Here is a 20,088-nt window from a genome sequence, read left to right on the forward strand (position 1 = left end):
TGTGTATGCCCAGCAGTGGGATTGCTGGATCATAAGGCAGTTCTATTTCCAGTTTTTTTAAGTAATCTCCACACTGTTCTCCATAGTGGCTGTACTAGGCCTTTCTCTATTTTAGAATCTCTATGAGAATGCTGGGACAATGCTCACAGGTTCTTAGAAGCCCTACTGAATGAGAGGAACTTATGGGATACCATTAGGTTCTTAGAGGGCCTTTTGTCTGTCTGAAAGCTTCTAGATCTCCCATCCTGGTTTTGATCAATGGACTGAGGATTTCTCTTGATTTAAGAATCATTTGCTCTCTGCAGAGAGAGGGAATAATAAAAATACACTGGTTAGATACAATGGTGGGCTGAAATCTTTCTTGTTTTATGTGCGTGTGTGCTAGTCAAGGCTATGGTTTTTCCAGTGGTCATGTATGGATGTGAGAGTTGGATTATGAAGAAGGCTGAGTGCCGAAGAATCGATGCTTTTGAACTGTGGTGTTGGAGAAGACTCTTGAGAGTCCCTTGGAGAGATCCAACCAGTCCGTTCTGAAGATCAGCCCTGGGATTTCTTTGGAAGGAATGATGCTAAAGCTGAAACTCCAGTACTTTGGCCACCTCATGCAAAGAGTTGACTCATTGGAAAAGACTCTGATGCTGGGAGGGATTGGGGGCAGGAGGAGGAGGGGACGACAGAGGATGAGATGGCTGGATGGCTTCACTGACTCGATGGACGTGAGTCTGAGTGAACTCCAGGAGTTGGTGATGGACAGGGAGGCCTGGTGTGCTGCGATTCATGGGGTCGCAAAGAGTCGGACACGACTGAGCGACTGAACTGAACTGAACTGTGCTTGCTTAGTCGCTCAGTTGTGTCCCACTCTTTGCAATCCCAGGACTGTAGCCCGCCAAGCTTTTCTATCCATGGGATTTCCTAGGCAAGAATACCGGAGTGGGTTGCCACTTCCTTCTTCAAGGGATCTTCCTGACCCAGGGATTGAACCCGCATCTCCTGTATTGGCAGGCAGATCCTTTACCACTGTGTGATTTGGAGGGAAATAGGAACATTCTTAGAAATAAAATTAGTTTTTCTAGGTAAATACAAAATATTTGCTTCTCTCTAAAAAAGTTCATGGTTTTGATCAATGGCTGGGGGATCTGATAGACTCAGTAAAGATTTTTCAAAGATGATGTTTATCTAAGGTGGAAATAGAGACCTACCAAATGAGAAGAAGGAAAGTGTATTGTTGAAACCTTAATAGCAAGGGAGTCAACCACCATCACTTATGTTGTGGCAGAAACTCCAAGGCAGACAGAGGAGTGGGAAAGCTTTGCAGTAGAAAAAAAAGGAGGTTCCAGTAATGACTGGAAGCTGTTGGCCTTGGGGAAGCTGGGGGTGAGGTCACTAGAGCATCCAGTATGATTGCTTAGGGGGGCATGTTTGGCTTTCTCTGATTGGTCCTAAGCTGGAAGCAGGGACAAAGGTTAGGGAAGCTGTTATTAATCAAGTGCTGGCTATTTAGGGCCGGTTGTTACAGAAGCTGTTGTTTAGCTTCGTGGACTGTGGTTAGAGAAAGCGTCTGCCTGCCTACAAGTCTGCCTTATAGCTGGCTGGCCTCCTCTGCTGGTTACTGTATATAGGGGTGTGTTTCCTCGGTACACTGCTGCAGGCTGGGATTCTATTCTACGTATGATCTGGCCACTGTCTATCTGTATACTTTGTCTCTCTCCAGGCAGCTCATTTTCTGAAGCTAGCTGAAGCAGTCTATGTTTTATGTATTAATAAAATCCTGTGTTACATCATTCTATTCCCTGCATCTTCTCTATGCAATGTGGCCATTTCCAAAATGTTTGATGTGCAGAGCCAGTCACAGAACTCGGCTCACAGAAGATGCTTTTCAGTGTCTCAGGAAATCCTGGTGGCTGGAAGAAAGAAACAAAGCCAGCAGAAAATAGCAGATTCTAGCTGAAGGAGCTACCACGGATAGGGGGATGGGTGCAGTTGGCTGGTGCTTGATTGTGGCCTTGACCATTGCTGAGGGCGGTGCCTAGAAGGCAGAGGGTGTGGACTTGAACTTGGAATTCCTCAAAAGATCTGGTGTCATACCAGAGAAGAGATGCAGGATTCTATTCGTTAGGGGTTTATGTTCAACACTGGCTTTATTTCTTTTTCCCTAGTCAAGTATAGCTCAAATTTGGGTCGGTAGAAGAGGATGGGAAGACAGGGAACCCTGGCGTGCTGTAGTCCATGGGGTCACAAAGAGTCAGACACAACTGAGCGACTGAACTGAACTGAACTGAAGAGGATAGTTTTAGGAGAATCATCACAAATGAAGACACATTTGGCCCAGCGAGTACCATGCGTGTGCACGTCCCCGTGGGCGGATGTCATTGTGAGGCCTGGGCACTGACCGAGTGAAATGGCCCCTCTGAGCACAGGATTCAACCCGGCTTCTTGTGGTTCCCTCCCTTTATGAATGAGTTGTGGCCATGTGTTTACCAAGTCCCTTACTGAACTATATTTGGTAGAATGAGCACCTACCATGAGGTTGGAAGAACCAAGTTCAACTTCAGTAATCTAATGTGACATCTTCAAATTCCAAAGCTTTGTGACATTGAGAGAGTCACTCTCTGGGTCTCCGTTTCTTCAACTAGAAAGCAAAGACAATTATTACAAGAGCCCCTTCCTGGAATTTTGGGAAGACTAAAGGAGAATTTATCCATGAGCTCTGTAATCTATGAGACTTAAGTAATGACCTCAGAAAGTGACTTGCAGATATCATGAAGCAGAGGAGAGTAAATATTTGAATTCAGAGACACTCAGGATGTAGTTAGAGAGAACAGAATGGATGACATCAGTTTCAGCTTTGGCATACACCTAGAAGTTTTTAGTTGTGTTATTTGTAGAATAAAATATTTTGACAGGTGCTTTAAAAAACCCACTTGAAGGCCCATGTGCGGTTCCCTTGCTGCAGAGCAGGTGGGCATGTGTGCCACTTGATGCCAAAGCATATACGCACCCCTAAGATTCCAGGCTTTCCCCACGGCTCAGTGGTAAAAGAATCCACCTGCAGTGCAGGAGATGCAGGCGATCCAGGTTCGATACTTGGGCTGGGAAAATCTCTTGGAGGAGAGCGTGGCAACCCTTTCCAGTATCCTTGCCTGGAGAATCCCGTGGACAGAGGAGCCTGGCGGGCTACAGTCCATGGGATTGCAAAGAGTCATACACAGCTTAAGCAACTGTGCTTAAGTCATACACAGCACAGAGATTCCCCTTGGCTTTACGGAAGGCCCATCAGGGTGATGGAGACTGGGGTCATGGGTTGCTGATGGGACTTTCAAGGATCAACATTTATTTTTTTAAATTTTCATCTAAAAACTCTGGCCAGTTTCAGCAATCAGGGAGGGCTGCCTCAAGCCAGATTCACCTCCTGGGCTTGGATCTGAAGCCAAAATGCTTAGGAAATATTAACCGAAGGCACTGTCATGCTTTCTCATGGCATGGGTTTTGATATTGACTGTCTCTTTGGGAATTCACACTCTTTCTGTGTATATCAAACTTCCATGTCACTCTGCATTTTCCCAAGCCATACCCCTTCAGATCAAGGAAGGTTCCTAATTAGTGATTGCTCCCATGTTTTATTAAGGCCTTGTTCTCTAGAGCTGGTGATGAGTTGCAGGAGGGCCTGGTGATGTATTTCTAGGAAACCTTCCGTACTGGCACTCACTCCATCTCTGTAGTCTCTTCCTGTTTGTTTTGAGAGGTCTTCTCTCTGAACTATTCTCGGGAGGAAGTTGCACACTTGGCACCTTCTGCCTGGAGTCTCTGGGTCCCAGTTGGTGCTTACCCCACATTTTATTAACTCTGTGGACTTGAGAATATGGCCCAGCAGGATGAGAGTGAGGGTGAGGGTTAGGTCTGGGGTATTTTAGGTTGAGAAGGGAACTTGAAGGTACCCCATGTGCTGGGACTGCATTGTTCATCGGCAACCACACCTCTGGGGCAGGTCCTTTGGCTTTTTTGGGGCCCTTCGTGGGGGGTTTCACCAGCAGCGGCCCTCACTGGTCATTTTTCAGATAGAAGTCATGGATCCAGAAAAGTTTTAATTGTATTTCCATTTACAGCTCAAAACTTGTGGAGTCCAGCCTGCTCTCCTTATCAGGACTTTGGTTTTCCTAAGTGGTCCGAACCCACTGGCTTGACTTTTGGGGCTTCCACCGACTTCTTGGCTGCTCTAGGCTCCACCTCAGTCATATGCCTCCCGCCAAAGATGAGGCTGTTTGCTTAACCAGGTTCCCATTTCTTCTTTGGAAACCTTACATTCTTTCCTGGAGAACCTGCCTCCATCTCCCTTTCTGGAATTTTCTCCCTTCTAAGATCCCGTCTAGTGAATATTTGCCTATATATATATGTTTTAACCATACATATTATCCCCCCTCCCCCTCCTTTTTTTTGATATGGACCATTTTTAAAGTCTTTATTGGATTTGTTACAATATTGCTTCTTCTGGTTTTTTTTTAATGTTTTGGTTTTTCAGCCATGAGGCATGTGGGATCTTAACTTCCCACCAGGAATTGAACCCACACCACCTGCATTGGAAAGCGAAGCTTCAACCACTGGGCCACCAGGGAAGTCCCCAGTTTATCCCCTTTATTCAAGATAATTTCCTGGAGAGCAGGGACTGTGCCTTGTGCCTTTCTGTATATGCCGACACAGTGATAGACAATAAATAGTCTCAAAAGATATTTATCCAGTCATGGAATTGGAAACTGGATTTCAGTAACAGAAATGATATTTTTTGGGTATTCAGAATGCCCTAACATGGAAAAAAATTTTGTAACCTTTTCCATATTTATATAATATTGAAATCTGCCTATTAAATAATCAGAATGAAGAAATAAATAGCACAGTCTATTATTCCAGAGACTTCTGGAGTTGTATTTGAGTTGGAAACTTGGCCTGCATTTTACTGGCATGGACCCTTCAGCAAGATATTTAATTCTCTAGATTTCACTTTTCTCCACTGTAAAACAGAGATAACAACATGTATTTTAGTGAACATAAAATGAGCCATTATTTTATATAGTACTAAGAAAGAAAAATTGCTGTCAATTAAACAATGATGCAATGCTTTCTGTGGCTTAGACTTTTTATTTTATACTTATTGAAATAGCCCTTTTAGATGTACTTAAGCTTTTGAAAAGTCACATACTACTCTTTAAAAAGAAAAATATAAGGGCAATGAATTGGTTAAGGTTTTTCTAAAATGTTTCATATTCAGACTGAGTGTCCTGATACACAGTTTGACTCAAGTCAAGACTCCTGTTTCTCCACACATTATCATCCTCCGCATCAGTGAGGCTATTGGTGATGTAACTTTTTTCCTCCAAGAGTGAACTATTTTCTATAGGATTTTCTGCCAAGCTGCTTACACCATTCTTCAAGTTTTAAATGCTGGTGCCTTCCTGATCTTACAAATCTATGTCAACAGTTAGGACTCAAATGGTCCTTGATGTGATAGGTGGACCATAAAGAAGGCTGAGTGCCAAAGAATTGATGCTTTTGAACTGTGGTGCTGGAGAAGAGTCTTGAGACTCCCTTGGACTGCAAGGCAATCAAACTAGTCAATCCTAAAGGAAATCAAACCCGAGTATTCACTGGAAGGGCTAAAGCTGAAGCTTCAACATTTTGGTTACTTTATGCTAAGAGCTGACTCATTGGAAAAGACCCTGATTCTGGGAAAGATTGAGGGCAGGAGGAGAGGGGATGGCAGAGAATGAGATGGTTAGATAGTATCAAAACTCAGTGAATGTTAATTTGAGCAAACTCCATGAGATAGTGGAGGACAGAGGAGCCTGGCTGCTGTTAATGGGGTTGCAAAGAGTCAGACACAACTGAGTGACTGAGCACATTCTAGAATTGAATATCATCAGAATCATGTAGGGTACACTCTTTTGTGTCTTTTTTTGATCTACTTCCATGTCACTGCATGTATGAAGAGTTCATGCCTTTTTTCTTGGAGAGTGGCCTTCCCGTGTGTAGATGTATCACTTTTTCTGCATTCTCCAATTGATGGATGTTTCGGTTGTCTTCAGTTTGGGGCTGTGAGTAAAGAGACTGTGAACATCTGAGTCCAGAATTTTTGCTTATGTGTTTCATTGCTCTTGGGTAAATTCCTAGCAGCGGAATTGCTGGATCACAGGATAGGTGTATGTTAAGGTTATAAGAGGAGAAGGCAATGGCACCCCACTCCAGTACTCTTGCCTGGAAAATCCCATGGACGGAGGAGCCTGGTAGGCTGCAGTCCATGGGGTCACTAAGAGGCAGGCACGACTGAGCGACTTCACTCTCACTTTTCACTTTCATGCATTGGAGAAGGAAATGAAAACCCACTCCAGTGTTCTTGCCTGGAGAATCCCAGGGATGGCGGAGCCTGGTGGGCTGCTGTCTATGTGGTGACACAGAGTCAGACACGACTACAGTGACTTAGCAGCAGCAGCAGCAGCAAGGTAATAAGAAGCTGGCAGAACCTTTCTCAAAGTGGTTGTACATTTCAATCTCCACCATGTGGGACATTTCCAGTAGCTGGTTGTCCTTGTTAACTGGTTTCAGTCCAGTTAATCTGAGCCACCTGATTGGTTTTGCAGTGGAATCTCTACAGCTTTAATGTGCATTTTTCTGGCAACACTTTTTCATGTGCTTCTTGGCCATGTGTATATCTTTGTAATGTGTCTGTGGCACCATTTGTCCACTTTCCAGTCAGGTTATTTGTGGTTTAATTATTGAGTTTCAGGACTCAAGTCCTTCATCAGATATATGTATTGTAAATATTTTCTCCCTGTCTGTGGCTTGCCTATGCATCTTCTTAATGGCATTTTTTGAGAAGTAGAGGTTTTTAATTTTGATGAAGTCCATTTATCCATTTTTTCTTTCATAATTAATATTTTCTGTGTCCTTTCTAAAATTTTTGCTGACTCCAAAGTTAGACAGATATTCTTCTATATCTTCTAGAAGCTTTACAGGTTTCACTTCTTCATTTAGGTTTATGATCCATCTCTAATTAAATTCTGTGTATGGTTTGAGGTATGTATTAAGGTTACTGTTTTCCCCAGGTAGGTAGCTACTTGTTCCAGTATCCACTGAAAACACTCCTTTTTCCTCATTGACTTGCTTTGACACTTCGGTTGAACATCACTTAACTCTGTGAGTGTGGGTCCACTTCTAGACTGTTTGTTCTGTTCCATAGGGGCTGTTTGTCTGTCTCTATGCCAGTACCATACTGTCTGCGTTTAATGTAACTTCAGCGTTAATAAGAAATCAAGTAGCAGATGTCCTCTAACTCTGTTCTACCTTTTAATGATTGTTTTGGTTTAGAATTTCCTTGTACATTTTAGAATTGCTATTGCTATTGCTAAGTCACTTCAGTCGTGTCCGACTCTGTGCGACCCCATAGACAGCAGCCCACCAGGCTTCCCCGTTCCTGGGTTCTCCAGGCAAGAATACTGGAGTGGGTTGCCATTTCCTTCTCCAATGCATGAAAGTGAAAAGTGAGAGTGAAGTCGCTCAGTCGTGTCCGACCTTCAGCGACCCCATGGACTGCAGCCTTCCAGGCTCCTCCATCCATGGGATTTTCCAGGCAAGAGTACTGGAGTGGGGTGCCATTGCCTTCTCCGCATTTTAGAATAAGTTCTTCAATTTCTACAAAAGACTCATATAAGGTTTTGATTGAAATTGTATTGAATCAATAGATCAATTTGAGGAAAATGAAAATCATAACAAAATTCAGTTTTAATATATGTATATATGATATGTCTTTCTAATTATTTAAGTCTTCCTTAGATCTCTCAGAAGCTTCAAAATGGTTTTCTGTGTAGAAGTTTTCTCATGTTTCTTTAAATTTATCCCTAAGTATTTTGAGTTTTAAAATATACATAGTATTTTAAATTGTTTGCTGCTGGTATTTAGAAATACAGTTAATTTCCATGTATTGACCTGGATTCTTTCACCCCTGATAAATTCAATGTGCCATATATTTTGCTTAGAATTTTATAGAATTTCAAGTTTATTTTTGCAGTCATCTCTAATGCAGGTATTAGCACAATCATATTCTGTAAGAAGTTTGCCCTGAAATTCCATATGCTATTTTTTTTTTTTTTTTGCTCCAGGTCATACAGTTTGAGTTACCAGGGGAGTATGATTTGAATTTCAGTCTAGTTTGACTCCACGGCCCATTCCCTTTCCACCCTACTGTAATATTTCACCTCTTTGACATTTGGATGTTTGAATGGAGTGATACCATGTAGCTTCCCTGGGTTTCACTGGGACATTTTGGTGTCATTGTGTTTCAGAAGGACATGAATGAATCAATGGAACCTCTAAAACAAAATACAATGAGAAAAGGTGAAAAAGTGACTAGAAGTTTTCCTAGTTTAAAAGGACTGTCAGCATGCTTCCAGATTCATCCACAGAAGACCGTTCATGCAGTTGCACAGAGCTGCAAATTTCAGTTTCCTTGCCTCACATGATTATTGTTGTTCAGTTGCTCAGTCATGCCCGACTCTTAGCGGCCCCATGGACTGCAGCATGCCAGGCTTTCCTGTCTTTCACTGTGTCCTGGAGTTTGCTCAAACTCAAGTCCATTGAGTTGGTGATGCTATCCAACCATCTCATCCTCTGTCGCCCCCTCCCCTCTTGCCCTCAGTCTTTGCTAGCATCAGGGTCTTTTCCAATGAGTCAGTTCTTCACATCAGGTGGCCAAAGTATTGGAGCTTCAGCTTCAGCATCAGTCCTTCCAATGAGTATTCAGGGTTGATTTCCTTTAGGATTGACAGGTTTGATCTCCTTGAAGTCCACGGGACTCTCACTGTTAGTACATGTGAGCTATGGCTGCGTCTTCTGCATGCAGGGATGCTCTAATGCTTGTTTTCCCTCCTCTCCCACAATGCGCTGCAGGAAACCATTTCTATACAGCCAAGGAGCTCACAGAGGAGATCAGATCATTAACACTGGAGAGGGAAGCGCTGGAGGGACTTCTTCACAAGCTGTTGGTACTGAGTTCCAGGAACGTCCAAAAGCTGGGAAGTGTGAAAGAAGATTACAGCAGACTCAGGCAAGAACTGGACCAGGGGAGAGCTGCTTATGGTAAGTGGTCACACGGTTGCCCGATGAAATATGTGTGCTATTTATTGTACTGGTTCACATGTACCCTTCACTGTGACGGCTGTCCTGGAGCCACACAGGATATTTTTGGCAGGAGCCCTAGAAAATAGGGCACCATTTCTTCAGCGTTTGTTTTGCTATCAATCTGATGCCTTTTCATTTCCTGTCTTTCCTCCTCCTCTACTCTGTTTGCTAATGGCCTTGTGATTGCTTGAAGCAATCTCCGCCTTGGCACAGGTCTTGAGAATTTTCTGGTTGACAATTATCTCCCTTTTGTTCCTTGGCTCAGCCTCCTGGCTTGCACAATCGTACATGAAAGCAGGCTGGCTTTGGGAAAACCAAGGAAAGACCATTGAGTGCCTCTTCTTTGTGGGCTTTTCTGAGAGCTGCCCACAAAGAAGAGGCAGATGCAGAAGATGCTGCCTTGGCCAAAGTATCCATTTGTTGGAGGAGTCAAACTATTCTTGTGGTCTTTTCTTGTCTAGTTGTTAACAGTAAATGAGGTCACCTTGAAGTTTCACTCTGAGGGATAATTTCGGAAGGTTGCGGTTTAGCCCAAATTAATGAAGTCAAACCTGTTTCTTAAAAAAAAAAGTAGTAAAGAATTTCTGATGATTCAGTTTCTAATATACAGAATGAAATCATAGGGAGAAAATTTATATTTAAAATACAATAGATGCTGAAACCTGTTTCTTCACCAGTAAAATGAGATGATAGATTATCCATCTCATAAGCTGGTTAAGTGATACAGATTAATTGCATTAATTATTAAGATCCTGAGATTGTGTGTGTGTGCATACACCTTTGCCCTTCCCTTGGGAACTAGAGGTTGTTGGAAGGCAAAGTTCATACATAGTAAATCATATTTCCTAAATAAATGTTTACTAGAAAAATGAATGACGTATACCTGTGGTGGATTCATTTTGATATTTGGCAAAACTATTACAATTATGTAAAGTTTAAAAATAAAATAAAATTAAAAAAAATAAAAATGAATGACATTTATACTAATAAAGAACTGTATTTACAAAGTATACTTGTTTGAAAAGAAACAAGAATGAAGGTATTAGGTAGCCAGATTTGAAATAAGGCCACCCTGGTGGCTCACACAGTAAAGATTCCCCCTGCAATGCAGGAGACCTGAGTTTGATCCCTGGGTTGGGATGATCCCTGTGGAGGAGGGAATGGCTACCCACTCCAAAATTTTTGCCTGGAGAATTCCATGGACAGAGGGGCTCATTGGTTACACTCCATGGGGTTGCAGAGTCAGATGTGACTGAGTGACTGACACTTTTAACACACTTACTTGAAAATACTCCACAAACTTAAGTAAATGAAGATTAGTATTTAAAACCAAACAAATATGAAATCAGCTAGAAGAAATAGATGTGTCATTTCACTGCTAATACATTTTGTTTTAAAGGCTTACTAAATTTTGTAGAGAGAGGTTCCTTCGTAGTTAACTGAACGACAGGTGCGACTGTCAACCACTACTGTGTCTTCTCAGCCGTGGACACCTCTAAGTTGGCCTTGTCTTTTTTTCACTTTGGCAGGTCAGAGCTTTGTTTTTTGCCAAATAAATGAACTAGAGACTATGCATTTGAGCCTTAGTATATAACTATAGTCCTGAGAAATGACAACATGTTCCTCCAAGATGTAATGCTGCAGTTTATTATGTTATTGTAGGTCTAATTTTGTAGTTAAATAAATTTTGCTATAAATTTGTTTTAAATTTTTAAAAATATAAACAAGGAAAACTATGAGATGTCGTGTGTTACCATCATAAGACTTTTGGCGCAAAATAGGAAATTTATATTGCGGAGAAAAGATGAAAACAAATTTGGACAAATTTAGTTCAGCAATATTTTATTTTTTTAAAAAAACTTTATTGAAGTATAGTTGATTTACAGTGTTGTGTTAATTTCTGCTCTACAGCAAAGTGACTCAGATATACATATATATATATGTATATATACATATATATATATGAACATTTTTCATATTCCTTTCCATTATGGTTGTCACAGGATACTGAATATAGTTCTCTGTGCTATACAGCAGGATCTTTTTATCCATCCTATATATAATAGGATGCAGCAATATTTTCATTTGAACAGTTAAGCTCTTGAAAGCCATTAATATCTCTTTTTTTTAAGGAAAAAAAAAAAAGCCGTGTGGTACTTTTTGAATCTCATCATTGTCACTTGACTAAGTATTTTCAAAATGATGAATAAAACATAAACAAATGGAATGAGAGATTGTTACCGTGGATGATTCTAAATTGCAGATGGCTCATTACTGTTGTGAAGGCATTCTTTATGTTTCACACTTGGATTTTGCTGGATCAGCTACCCTTTCCCTGTGCTTTGTGTGTGTGTGTGCGCATGCACTCGGTTGTATTCGGCTCTTTGAGACCCTGTGGACTGTAGCCACCAGGCTCCTCTGTCCATGGGATTTTCCAGGCAAGAATACTGCAGTGGGTTGTCATTTCCTCCTCCAGGGAATCTTCCCGACCTAGGGATAGAACCTGCATCTTCTGCAGCTCCTGCTTTGGCAGGTGGATTCTTTACCACTGAGCCACCTGGGTATCCCTTCCTTGTGCTTTATAGGCTAAAGCTAATTTTTAGGCAAGCTGAGGTGACTTGGCATTAGGTGAACCAAACTAATCATCTTGGGGTGGTGAGAGTGTGAGAGACAAAGAAACAAATTCTTAGTAAAGTGAAGCTTTTATCCGTTGATATGATATTAAACTAGACCAACGTCCATATTCTGTTATTTGTTGGGTCTGAGAGTTAAAAATCTGGAGTGAGCTCTGTGCTCAAGTTTAAATGTAGAGCAAATGCAAAGAAGTAAGGTGCTTCTGCACATTACTGAGTGGTTGGATTGCATCCCCGACTAAATGGACATGAGTTTGAGCAAGCTCCGGGAGTTGGTGATGGACAGGGCAGCCTGATGTACTGTAGTCCGTGAGGTCGCAAAGAGCTGGACACAACTGAGCGACTGAACTAAATAATGTGCTGCTTCAGGTATTACCATGAGCTGATTCTTGTTAATCTTAGATAAAACATCCTAAAATAAGACTATTAAAAAAATGAGCAATGTGTAGTGTTCTTAAAAACAGATATTTATTTAAATTTTTTTCTAGATGTTATTTCCTATTTTATTTCTTTTTATTAAAAAAATTTTTTTTACAAGTATGTTGGTTTCTGCCATATAACAATCAACCATAATTATACATGTATCCCCTCCCTTTTGAGCCTCAGTCCCCTCCCCCATCCCACCCCTCTAGGTCATCACAGAGTGCCAGGCTGGGCTCCCTGTGTCATACAGCATCTTTTCACCAGCTGTCTCTTTTACACAGGACAGTGTGTATATATGCTGATGCTACTTTCTCCATTCATCCCACTATCTCCCTCCCCCACTATGTCCACAAGGCCATTCACTACATCTGCGTCTCTGTTCCTTCCCTGCAAATTGGTTCATCAGTACTATTTCTCTAGATTCCGTATGTCGAACTGACTCAAATTTGTTCTTTTATGGCTGAGTGATATTCCATTGTAGATATGTGCCACATCTTCTTTATCCATTCATCTGTCGATGGACATCTAGGTTGCTTCATTTTCTGGCTATTGTAAATAGTGCTGCAATGAACATTGGGGGTATATGTGTCTTTTAGAATTGTGGTTTCCTCAGGGTATATGCCCAGTAGTGGGGTTGCTGGGTCATACGATAGCTTTATTCCTAGTTTTTTTAAGAGAATCTCCACACTGTTCTCCATAATGGCTGTATCAGTTTACATTCCCACCAACAGTGGAGGAGGGTTCCCTTTTCTCCACGTCCTCTCCAGCATTTATTGTTTGTAGAAATTGCTTTACAATGTTGTGTTTTTTCTGCCCCATAGCACGAAGCAGCCATAAGTATACATGTATCTCCTCCCTCATGAGCCTCACCCGAGCCCACCCACCCCCATCGTGCCCCTCTGGGTGTCGCGGAGCACTGAGCTGAGCTCCCTGTGCTGCACGGCAGCTTCCCACTAGCTGCCGATTTTACACATGGTAGTGCGTATATGTCAGTGCCACTCTCTTAATTCATCCCGCCCTCTCCTTCCTCTACTGTGTCCACATGTCCGTTCCCTATGTCTGTGTCTCCATTCCTGCCCTGCAAATAGGTTCATCAGTATCATTTTTCTAGATTCTATGCATGTGTGACTGTCACGACAGTCAGCGACCCAGGCTCGTGATGTCGGCTCTAGGTAGGGCTGACCCAGCCATGTGTGTGTCCACATCCAGTCGGGGTTCTGTGTCTATAGCGGAAGGGGACATCTGCAGTCTTAGAGAATAATTAACAATCTCTGTCATTCAGAGGGTTCTTAATGATGGGAAGAGTATACGCAATGGCGCATCGCAGATGAACTGACTTTGCTAAATCACTTACAATGTCATTATATCTCGGGTCTCTGGTTCACCTGTGAGCCCACTGAGGTGAAAGCATGGTCTTTAGGTTTCATTTTTGTTGCTGGCAGCATCCAGCATGATGTCATTAAAACTAGTAAAGAGGCCATAAATATTTGTTCACTTACTGGGGCCAGATGCTGACAAGAAACATTAGTCCTTTTTTTCCCTTATTTTGACTCACAGACCCAGACCTTGCATCTTTTTTTCTTTCAAATGTTTAAAATTCATCTTCCAGTCTAATTAAGGCAGTGATAAAGTTTGCTAGTTTTTCATGGAAGATGCTTGAGTTGTCCGAGTTGGCTATACAGATTGGGGTGGCAGCAGACAGAACAATGTGATGAGAAGGACTGAAATATGCCAAAGTGCTTGGGGGCAAGGGAGACAGAAATCATTATGAATCTATTGACTTTTGACTCAGTGACACAGAGTCTGTTTAAAGAGGGGAGGAATACCCTGGGTGCTTATACCCCATCAGTGGTTCTTAGGACTTCAGGAGAATGCATTTGAAGTCTGAGCAGTTGTAGGGGCAGTAAATAGATTAAATCTATCTTTCAACCTCTGAATACTTGTGGAAATTAACTATAGACCTTTAATTATTGTGGATTTCAGTGTTTTTTTTTTTCCCTAAGGGAGAGTGGTATGAAAAAGAATAAGTAACACTTTTAAGTTTGCTACATGTGTTTTTCAGAAAAAAAGACAACCCTGGGATTTACAGAATGGTGTTTCCCTCTCTTGTGTATAAGTTGGTAATCTGTATTGTCCTTTATTAATATTGTTGATTTCATACTGTAACTTGGATATAAAAGAAGCAGACGTCAAGGGGAGAGATTTAATCACAGAATAATCAGGGCCAGAATTTTAAATAGGACATCATTAGCATGTTAATGAATTTTCCCACTTTATGCCAGCTGCCCGAGTAGAAAAGATACTGCAGATGTAGCTCAAAAATCCGGCAGCGTCTGTGTCCCAGTGAGCTGTCAGGAATCCACGTAGGATCTGTGAAATGCATCAAAGAATTCTCAGTGCGGGTGTCAAATGGTGTTTTTTTTTCTGGGAGTGATGGCTGGCTGTGTCCAGCCTAAAGTCTCATCTGTTTGCCTTTCAGTGAGTCTGGAGGAAGTGGAAGTCAGATAAGGGGCAGTTTTTAAAGGTGGTGAAGTGGAAGTGGCTCAACTTTTCAATTATGATTTGGGTCTAATATCTACTTTTTCCTTTAGGCTAGAAAGGCCACATTCACATAATCCTACCCTTCTTCTTGGAATAGGTAATAAAAGGAAGTTTGATGCCATTCAGTGAGATACCAGTTTTTTAACTCTTTTTTTTTTTTTTTAGTTTTTTAACTCTTTAGTCCACTGGTGGAACATGTTTTGTAAATCACTTTAAGAAAAAACTTTTGGTTTAGAGATCATGTGATTTAGCAGGTTTTGCGTATATAGGCAGTCACTCCTATTCCACATTTATTATCTATATTTAGGTGAAATTTTCAAGAAAAATTAGAATGGGGAATAAAGTCTGTCTTTTGGGGGGGGGTGGTTGGGGAAGAAATGGAAAACTGGAATTTATATAAATATACATCAAAGATAGACACAACAAAATTAACAAATATAATGGAAGAGTTGAGACAGAAGAAAATGCAAGTGATGAGTGTTAATTATTTTGGTTGAGAATATGATGTGATCATGAACTTCCTAGAAGCCAGAGCAAAAAAGACCGATAAAGCATCATCTGTCCTCCTCAAAAGTAGCTTAAAGCATGACGTTTTCAGGAACATGGAGTGGTGTTAAATTCTTAAAGATGATTTTTTTTTGAGGGTGTAATGGAAAGTCTTCATGAATAGATTTACAGCAAATGAAAAAGCATGCATGGCCGTTACCAACCATTTCTGACAAAAAAAAAAAATAGCAGATGAAAGCAGTAGCTCATGGGAAGACTGTGAAACTACATAGACTTCAGATCTGTGAGTTTGTACATTTTTTTTCCACAAAAAGATCCAGTTATTCAGCAGATTTTTGAGGGATCAATATTTCCTTCAAATTTTAAGTTCCTCCAAATGTTAAGAAACTCTGTTAACGTATAATTAGATGGAAGTCAATTAGGGAGGCCTCAGGCTAATTGAGTTTAAATATAGAATCTTCCAGTGATGTGACATCACTGGTTTTAAGCCCCTAGAACCTAAAGGGGTGTTAGAGACCCCTTGTGTAGATGAACCAAGGGGATTTCTCGGTCGGCCAGGTGATAAAGAACCCACCTTCCAGTGCAGGAGATGCAACAGACGCGGATTCGATCCCTGGGTCAGGAAAGACCCCCTAGAGAAGGAAATGGCAACCCCCTCCAATACGGTTGCCTGGAAAATTCCATGAACAGAGGAGCCTAGTGGGCTACAGTCCATGAGGTAGCAGAGAGTCAGACATGACTGAGCGACCTCAGCTATTTATCTGGGAACCAGATTAGTGTTGCAGGTTCGAGGTAAAGGAACTTAGATTGTTATATGGCAAGTATTTTATTAATATCTGCCTCTCTAACTGGAAATCTTTATTGTTTAGATCGAATATATGTATAATATGAACATTTTGGAGAAAACCTTTAAAATTTGAAAATTTCTTTTCTCAGGTGTCTTGTGAGCTGAGCTTTCACATCTCTAATCATCTTATTAAATTATCAGAATCCCAATTAAATTTACATTTTCAATTTTTAGTTTTTCTCCATAGTTTTCTTCTTTCCAGTTTATTCCTGCATCACTGTGAGTATGGTTATTTCCCTTCAGACTCTCTTGCTGTGAAATTCCAAGCTTGAAATTCGTGATTAATTTCCTTCCTCTTTTATTAAATAATCATGATAATTCCTTTGGGAGGCATCTCCACAACAGTGCAAAAAGCCTGTGTTAGTTGGTGGGTGGCCTCCGTTCAGTTCTGTTGCTTCTTTATCATCTGTGTCTCATCTGGCACGTGTGGCGTCACAGTGTGAGGTTGGATGAATGAATTCTTTCTGCTTCCCAGGTGCTTGATGTAAGTCACGGCAAAACCAGATGTCTACGTTTCATTTCCATCCACCCCTCCGTCATTTAAACTCTTTTATTTAAGTATAGTTGATTTACGATGTTGTATTAATTTTTGCTATATAGCAAGTGATCCAGTTATGCATATATGTATTCTTTTTTATATCTTTCCATTATGGTTTATTATACAGTAGGACCTGTCGTTTATCCATTCTATACATAGAACCTTACCTCTGCTAACCCTAACCTCCCCTCCATCCCTCTCCCAACCCCCTCCCACTTGTCAACCACACATCTGTTCTCTAAGTCCATGATTCTGTTTCTGTTTTACAGGTAAGTTCATATCCTGTTTTAGATTTCACACTAAGTGATATTACATGGAATTTGTCTTTCTCTGTCTGGATTACTTCACTTAGTATGATAATCTCTAGTATCATTTGAAAATAAAGTGAAAGTGAAAGTTGCTTCGTTGTGTCGGACTGTTTGCGACCCCATGGACTATGTAGTCCATGAAATTCTCCAGGCCAGAATACTGGAGTGGGTAGCTTTTCCCTTCTGCAGAGGATCTTCCCAACTCAGGGATCAAACTCAGGTCTCCTGCATTGCAGGTGGATTCTTTACCATCTTAGCCACCAGGGAAGCCCAGGAATACTGGAGTGGGTAGCCTATCCCTTCTCCAGGGGATTTCCCCAACCCAGGAATCAAACCGGGGTCTCCTTCATTGCAGGCAGATTCTTTACCATCTGAGCCACCAGGGAAGCCCAAGAATACTGGAATGGGTAGCCTGTCCTTTCTCCAGGGGATTTCCCCAACCCAGGAATCGAACCGGGGTCTCCTTCCTTGCAGGCGGATTCTTTACCAGCTGAGCTATCAGGGAAGCCCCTAGTAAAGCCTCTGTGTTCCAGAATGAATCATACAATTCCTGCAAGAGGTGAAATCACTGGTTACTCTAGTCCATTCTGGTCTTGAATTCCCAGGATTCCTTCCAATTTTGTTCCTTTTTTTTTTTTTTAAAGAAAAATTGGCTTTCAAGTATTTTTTTAAATTGTGGTAAAAGTCACGTATATAAAATATACTATTTCAACCATATTTAACTGTACCATTCAGTGGCACTACGTTTATTTACATTGTTGTGCAGCTTCTCATCATCGTCCATCTCTTGAATTTCTTACCTTCCTAAACTGAAACTCCCTGTCCTCCCATTAAGCACTAACTCCCCATACCCATTCCCCACCCTTTGGCCCCTGGCATCTACCAATGTACTTTCTGATTCTATGAATTTGACTATTCTATGTGTCTCATGTAACTGGAATCAAACAGTATTTGTCTGGACCTAATGTCCACTTCTGATTTCTTTTTTCTATTTTTATCCATGCAGTTAGTTTTAGAAATCCTTACTGAGGCTACTCCCTTTTCTACATGTCTCTCCATTTGCTTTTTCCCCAAAGATTCATTTGTTTATTTTTGGCTGTGGTGGGTTTCGTTGCTGTGTGTGCAGGCTTTCTCTAGTTGCAGTGCAGGGGTCTGTTCTCTGGTTGCGATACCCCGGCTTCTCACAGTGGTGGCTTGTTGAGGAGCAAGTGCTCTAGAGTGCTGGGGCTTCAGTCATTGCAGCACTGAAGTAGGCTAAGCAGTTGTGGCAAATGGGCTTAGTTGCTCCATGACATGTGGGATCTTCCTGGACCAGGAACCAAACCAGTATCCCTTGCATTGCAAGGCAGATTCTTAACCACTGGATCACCAGGAAAGCCCCTCCATTTATTTTTTATACACCCCTAACAATATTCCCTCAACAGAGCCCCTACGTGGAATAGAGTGACAATTTTAACAGTATTTCATACCCAATTGCAACAGGCAGTTTTTCGACATGCCGATTTGTTTGGAGCAGGAAATTGGTTCTATGTTATAAGTGGCTCCATGTGAATCTTAAAAGTACTTGACAAGTGTTCTGCTTTCTTTCTGGAACATTCTTATCAACCAGTGCCTATGTTAGTCTCTGTCTACATTTCACTTGGACTCAGGGCTTTTGATGACCTTGGTGTGTGCACACACATGCACACGCATACACACCCTCCTGAAAATTAAGCTAAAAGTGGTGGTAAGCGGGATGCCACAGTTCCTGGCAGAGAGCCCCTTGGCCAGGGTTGGGGGAGGCGTTATTCATTGTGTGGGGCTGTACCCTGACTTGCAGAATGCTTCTCATCCTTCAGTACTATCTTTTGTATATTGCTTCTTCCCACACCTGTTTTTAAATGTTCTTGGGTGGGAGTTTCCAGTAGTCATGTATGGATGTGAGAGTTGGACTATAAAGAAAGCTGAGCACCGAAGAATGGATGCTTTTGAAATGTGGTGTTGGACAAGACTCTTGAGAGTCCCTTGGATGCAAGGAGATCCAACCAGTCCATCCTAAAGGAAATCAGTCCTGAATATTTGTTGGAAGGACTGATGCTGAAGCTGAAGCTCCAATACTTTGGCCACCTGATGCGAAAAGATTGAAGACCGTGATGCTGGGAAAGATTGAAGGTGGGAGGAGAAGGGGATGACAGGGGATGAGGTGGTTGGATGGCATCACCAGCTCAGTGGACATGAGTTTTGAGTAAACTCCAGGAGTTGGTGATGGACAGGGAGGCCTGGCGTCCTGCAGTCCGTGGGGTCACAAAGAGTCAGACATGACTGAGTGACTGAACTGAACTGAGTGGGAGTGGTAGCACCCTCAGTTACCTGAACAACTTCAGCATTATGTTATGATCTGAAAATAGAATATTATTGTCGTGATTATTAGAACTTAATTGAAATTATTGGAATTTAATTCTCTACATATTATCCTTAATGTAGAACCTTATAGGTTTAAAAATGAATTCTTTTGGGGTTTCTCCTTCCTGTGATCTTTATTGTATGTATTTAGCATGTATTTATTAGATCCCTTGCTGTGTGCACAGAGTAGCTATAGCTTTAATGGATGTGATATGTTCTTTGAAAGGAAGGGATGATTCCCTGTATGTTGTCACTTTCTCTTCAGTAACAAATGTTAGTTTCTCTTCTTTTGGGCTAAGGCTGCACATGCATTTGGTTGTCTGATCCTCTGGACACTTGTACAGCTGGCCCAGCACCATCTGTTTCACAGATGAAGATGCTAAGACTCAGGAAGGATGGGAGTCTTGTCTGAAGTCACATGGATGGGAGGGGTCAGGGCTAGGATTTGAATCCCTTTATATTGTGATTTCACCTTTTATGTAGATTTATATTCTTTATGAACCTGATTCCTAACATGAGGTCTTTCCACCCTCCCTTACCACCGGCTTACTACCCTTATTGCCAGCCACCTCCATACTGCACTCAAGAGTCGAGATTATGGAACAAAAGTCCACTAACAACATCTCTTGATGATGTTGAGTGTCCTGAAAAGAGAGACTGTTTTCATTTTTGAAATTTCTAAGTACACATTCTGTATTTCAGGCCCCAAATGACGATCTACTGTCTGCAATTTTCCTACACTCAGTT

At 41.5% G+C, this 20,088-nt stretch overlaps 1 protein-coding gene across 3 annotated transcripts in view; it reads left to right on the top strand.

Annotated features, from left to right (window-relative positions):
* The window catches only part of DISC1 (DISC1 scaffold protein), a 427,041-nt gene that overhangs the window by 201,569 nt on the left and 205,384 nt on the right, over window positions 1-20,088 (top strand). For all 3 annotated transcript variants that reach the window (XR_003509171.1, XM_027530484.1, XM_027530483.1), the window contains one exon: window positions 8,932-9,120. Coding sequence is in view for 2 of the 3 variants with exons in the window: in XM_027530484.1 (XP_027386285.1) it covers window positions 8,932-9,120 (189 nt within the window). In the remaining variant the exon portion in view is untranslated. The remainder of the gene's footprint in view (window positions 1-8,931; window positions 9,121-20,088) is intronic.

This window comes from Bos indicus x Bos taurus, chromosome 28 (genome assembly GCF_003369695.1).
Source record: "Bos indicus x Bos taurus breed Angus x Brahman F1 hybrid chromosome 28, Bos_hybrid_MaternalHap_v2.0, whole genome shotgun sequence".
Taxonomy (NCBI): domain Eukaryota; kingdom Metazoa; phylum Chordata; class Mammalia; order Artiodactyla; family Bovidae; genus Bos; species Bos indicus x Bos taurus.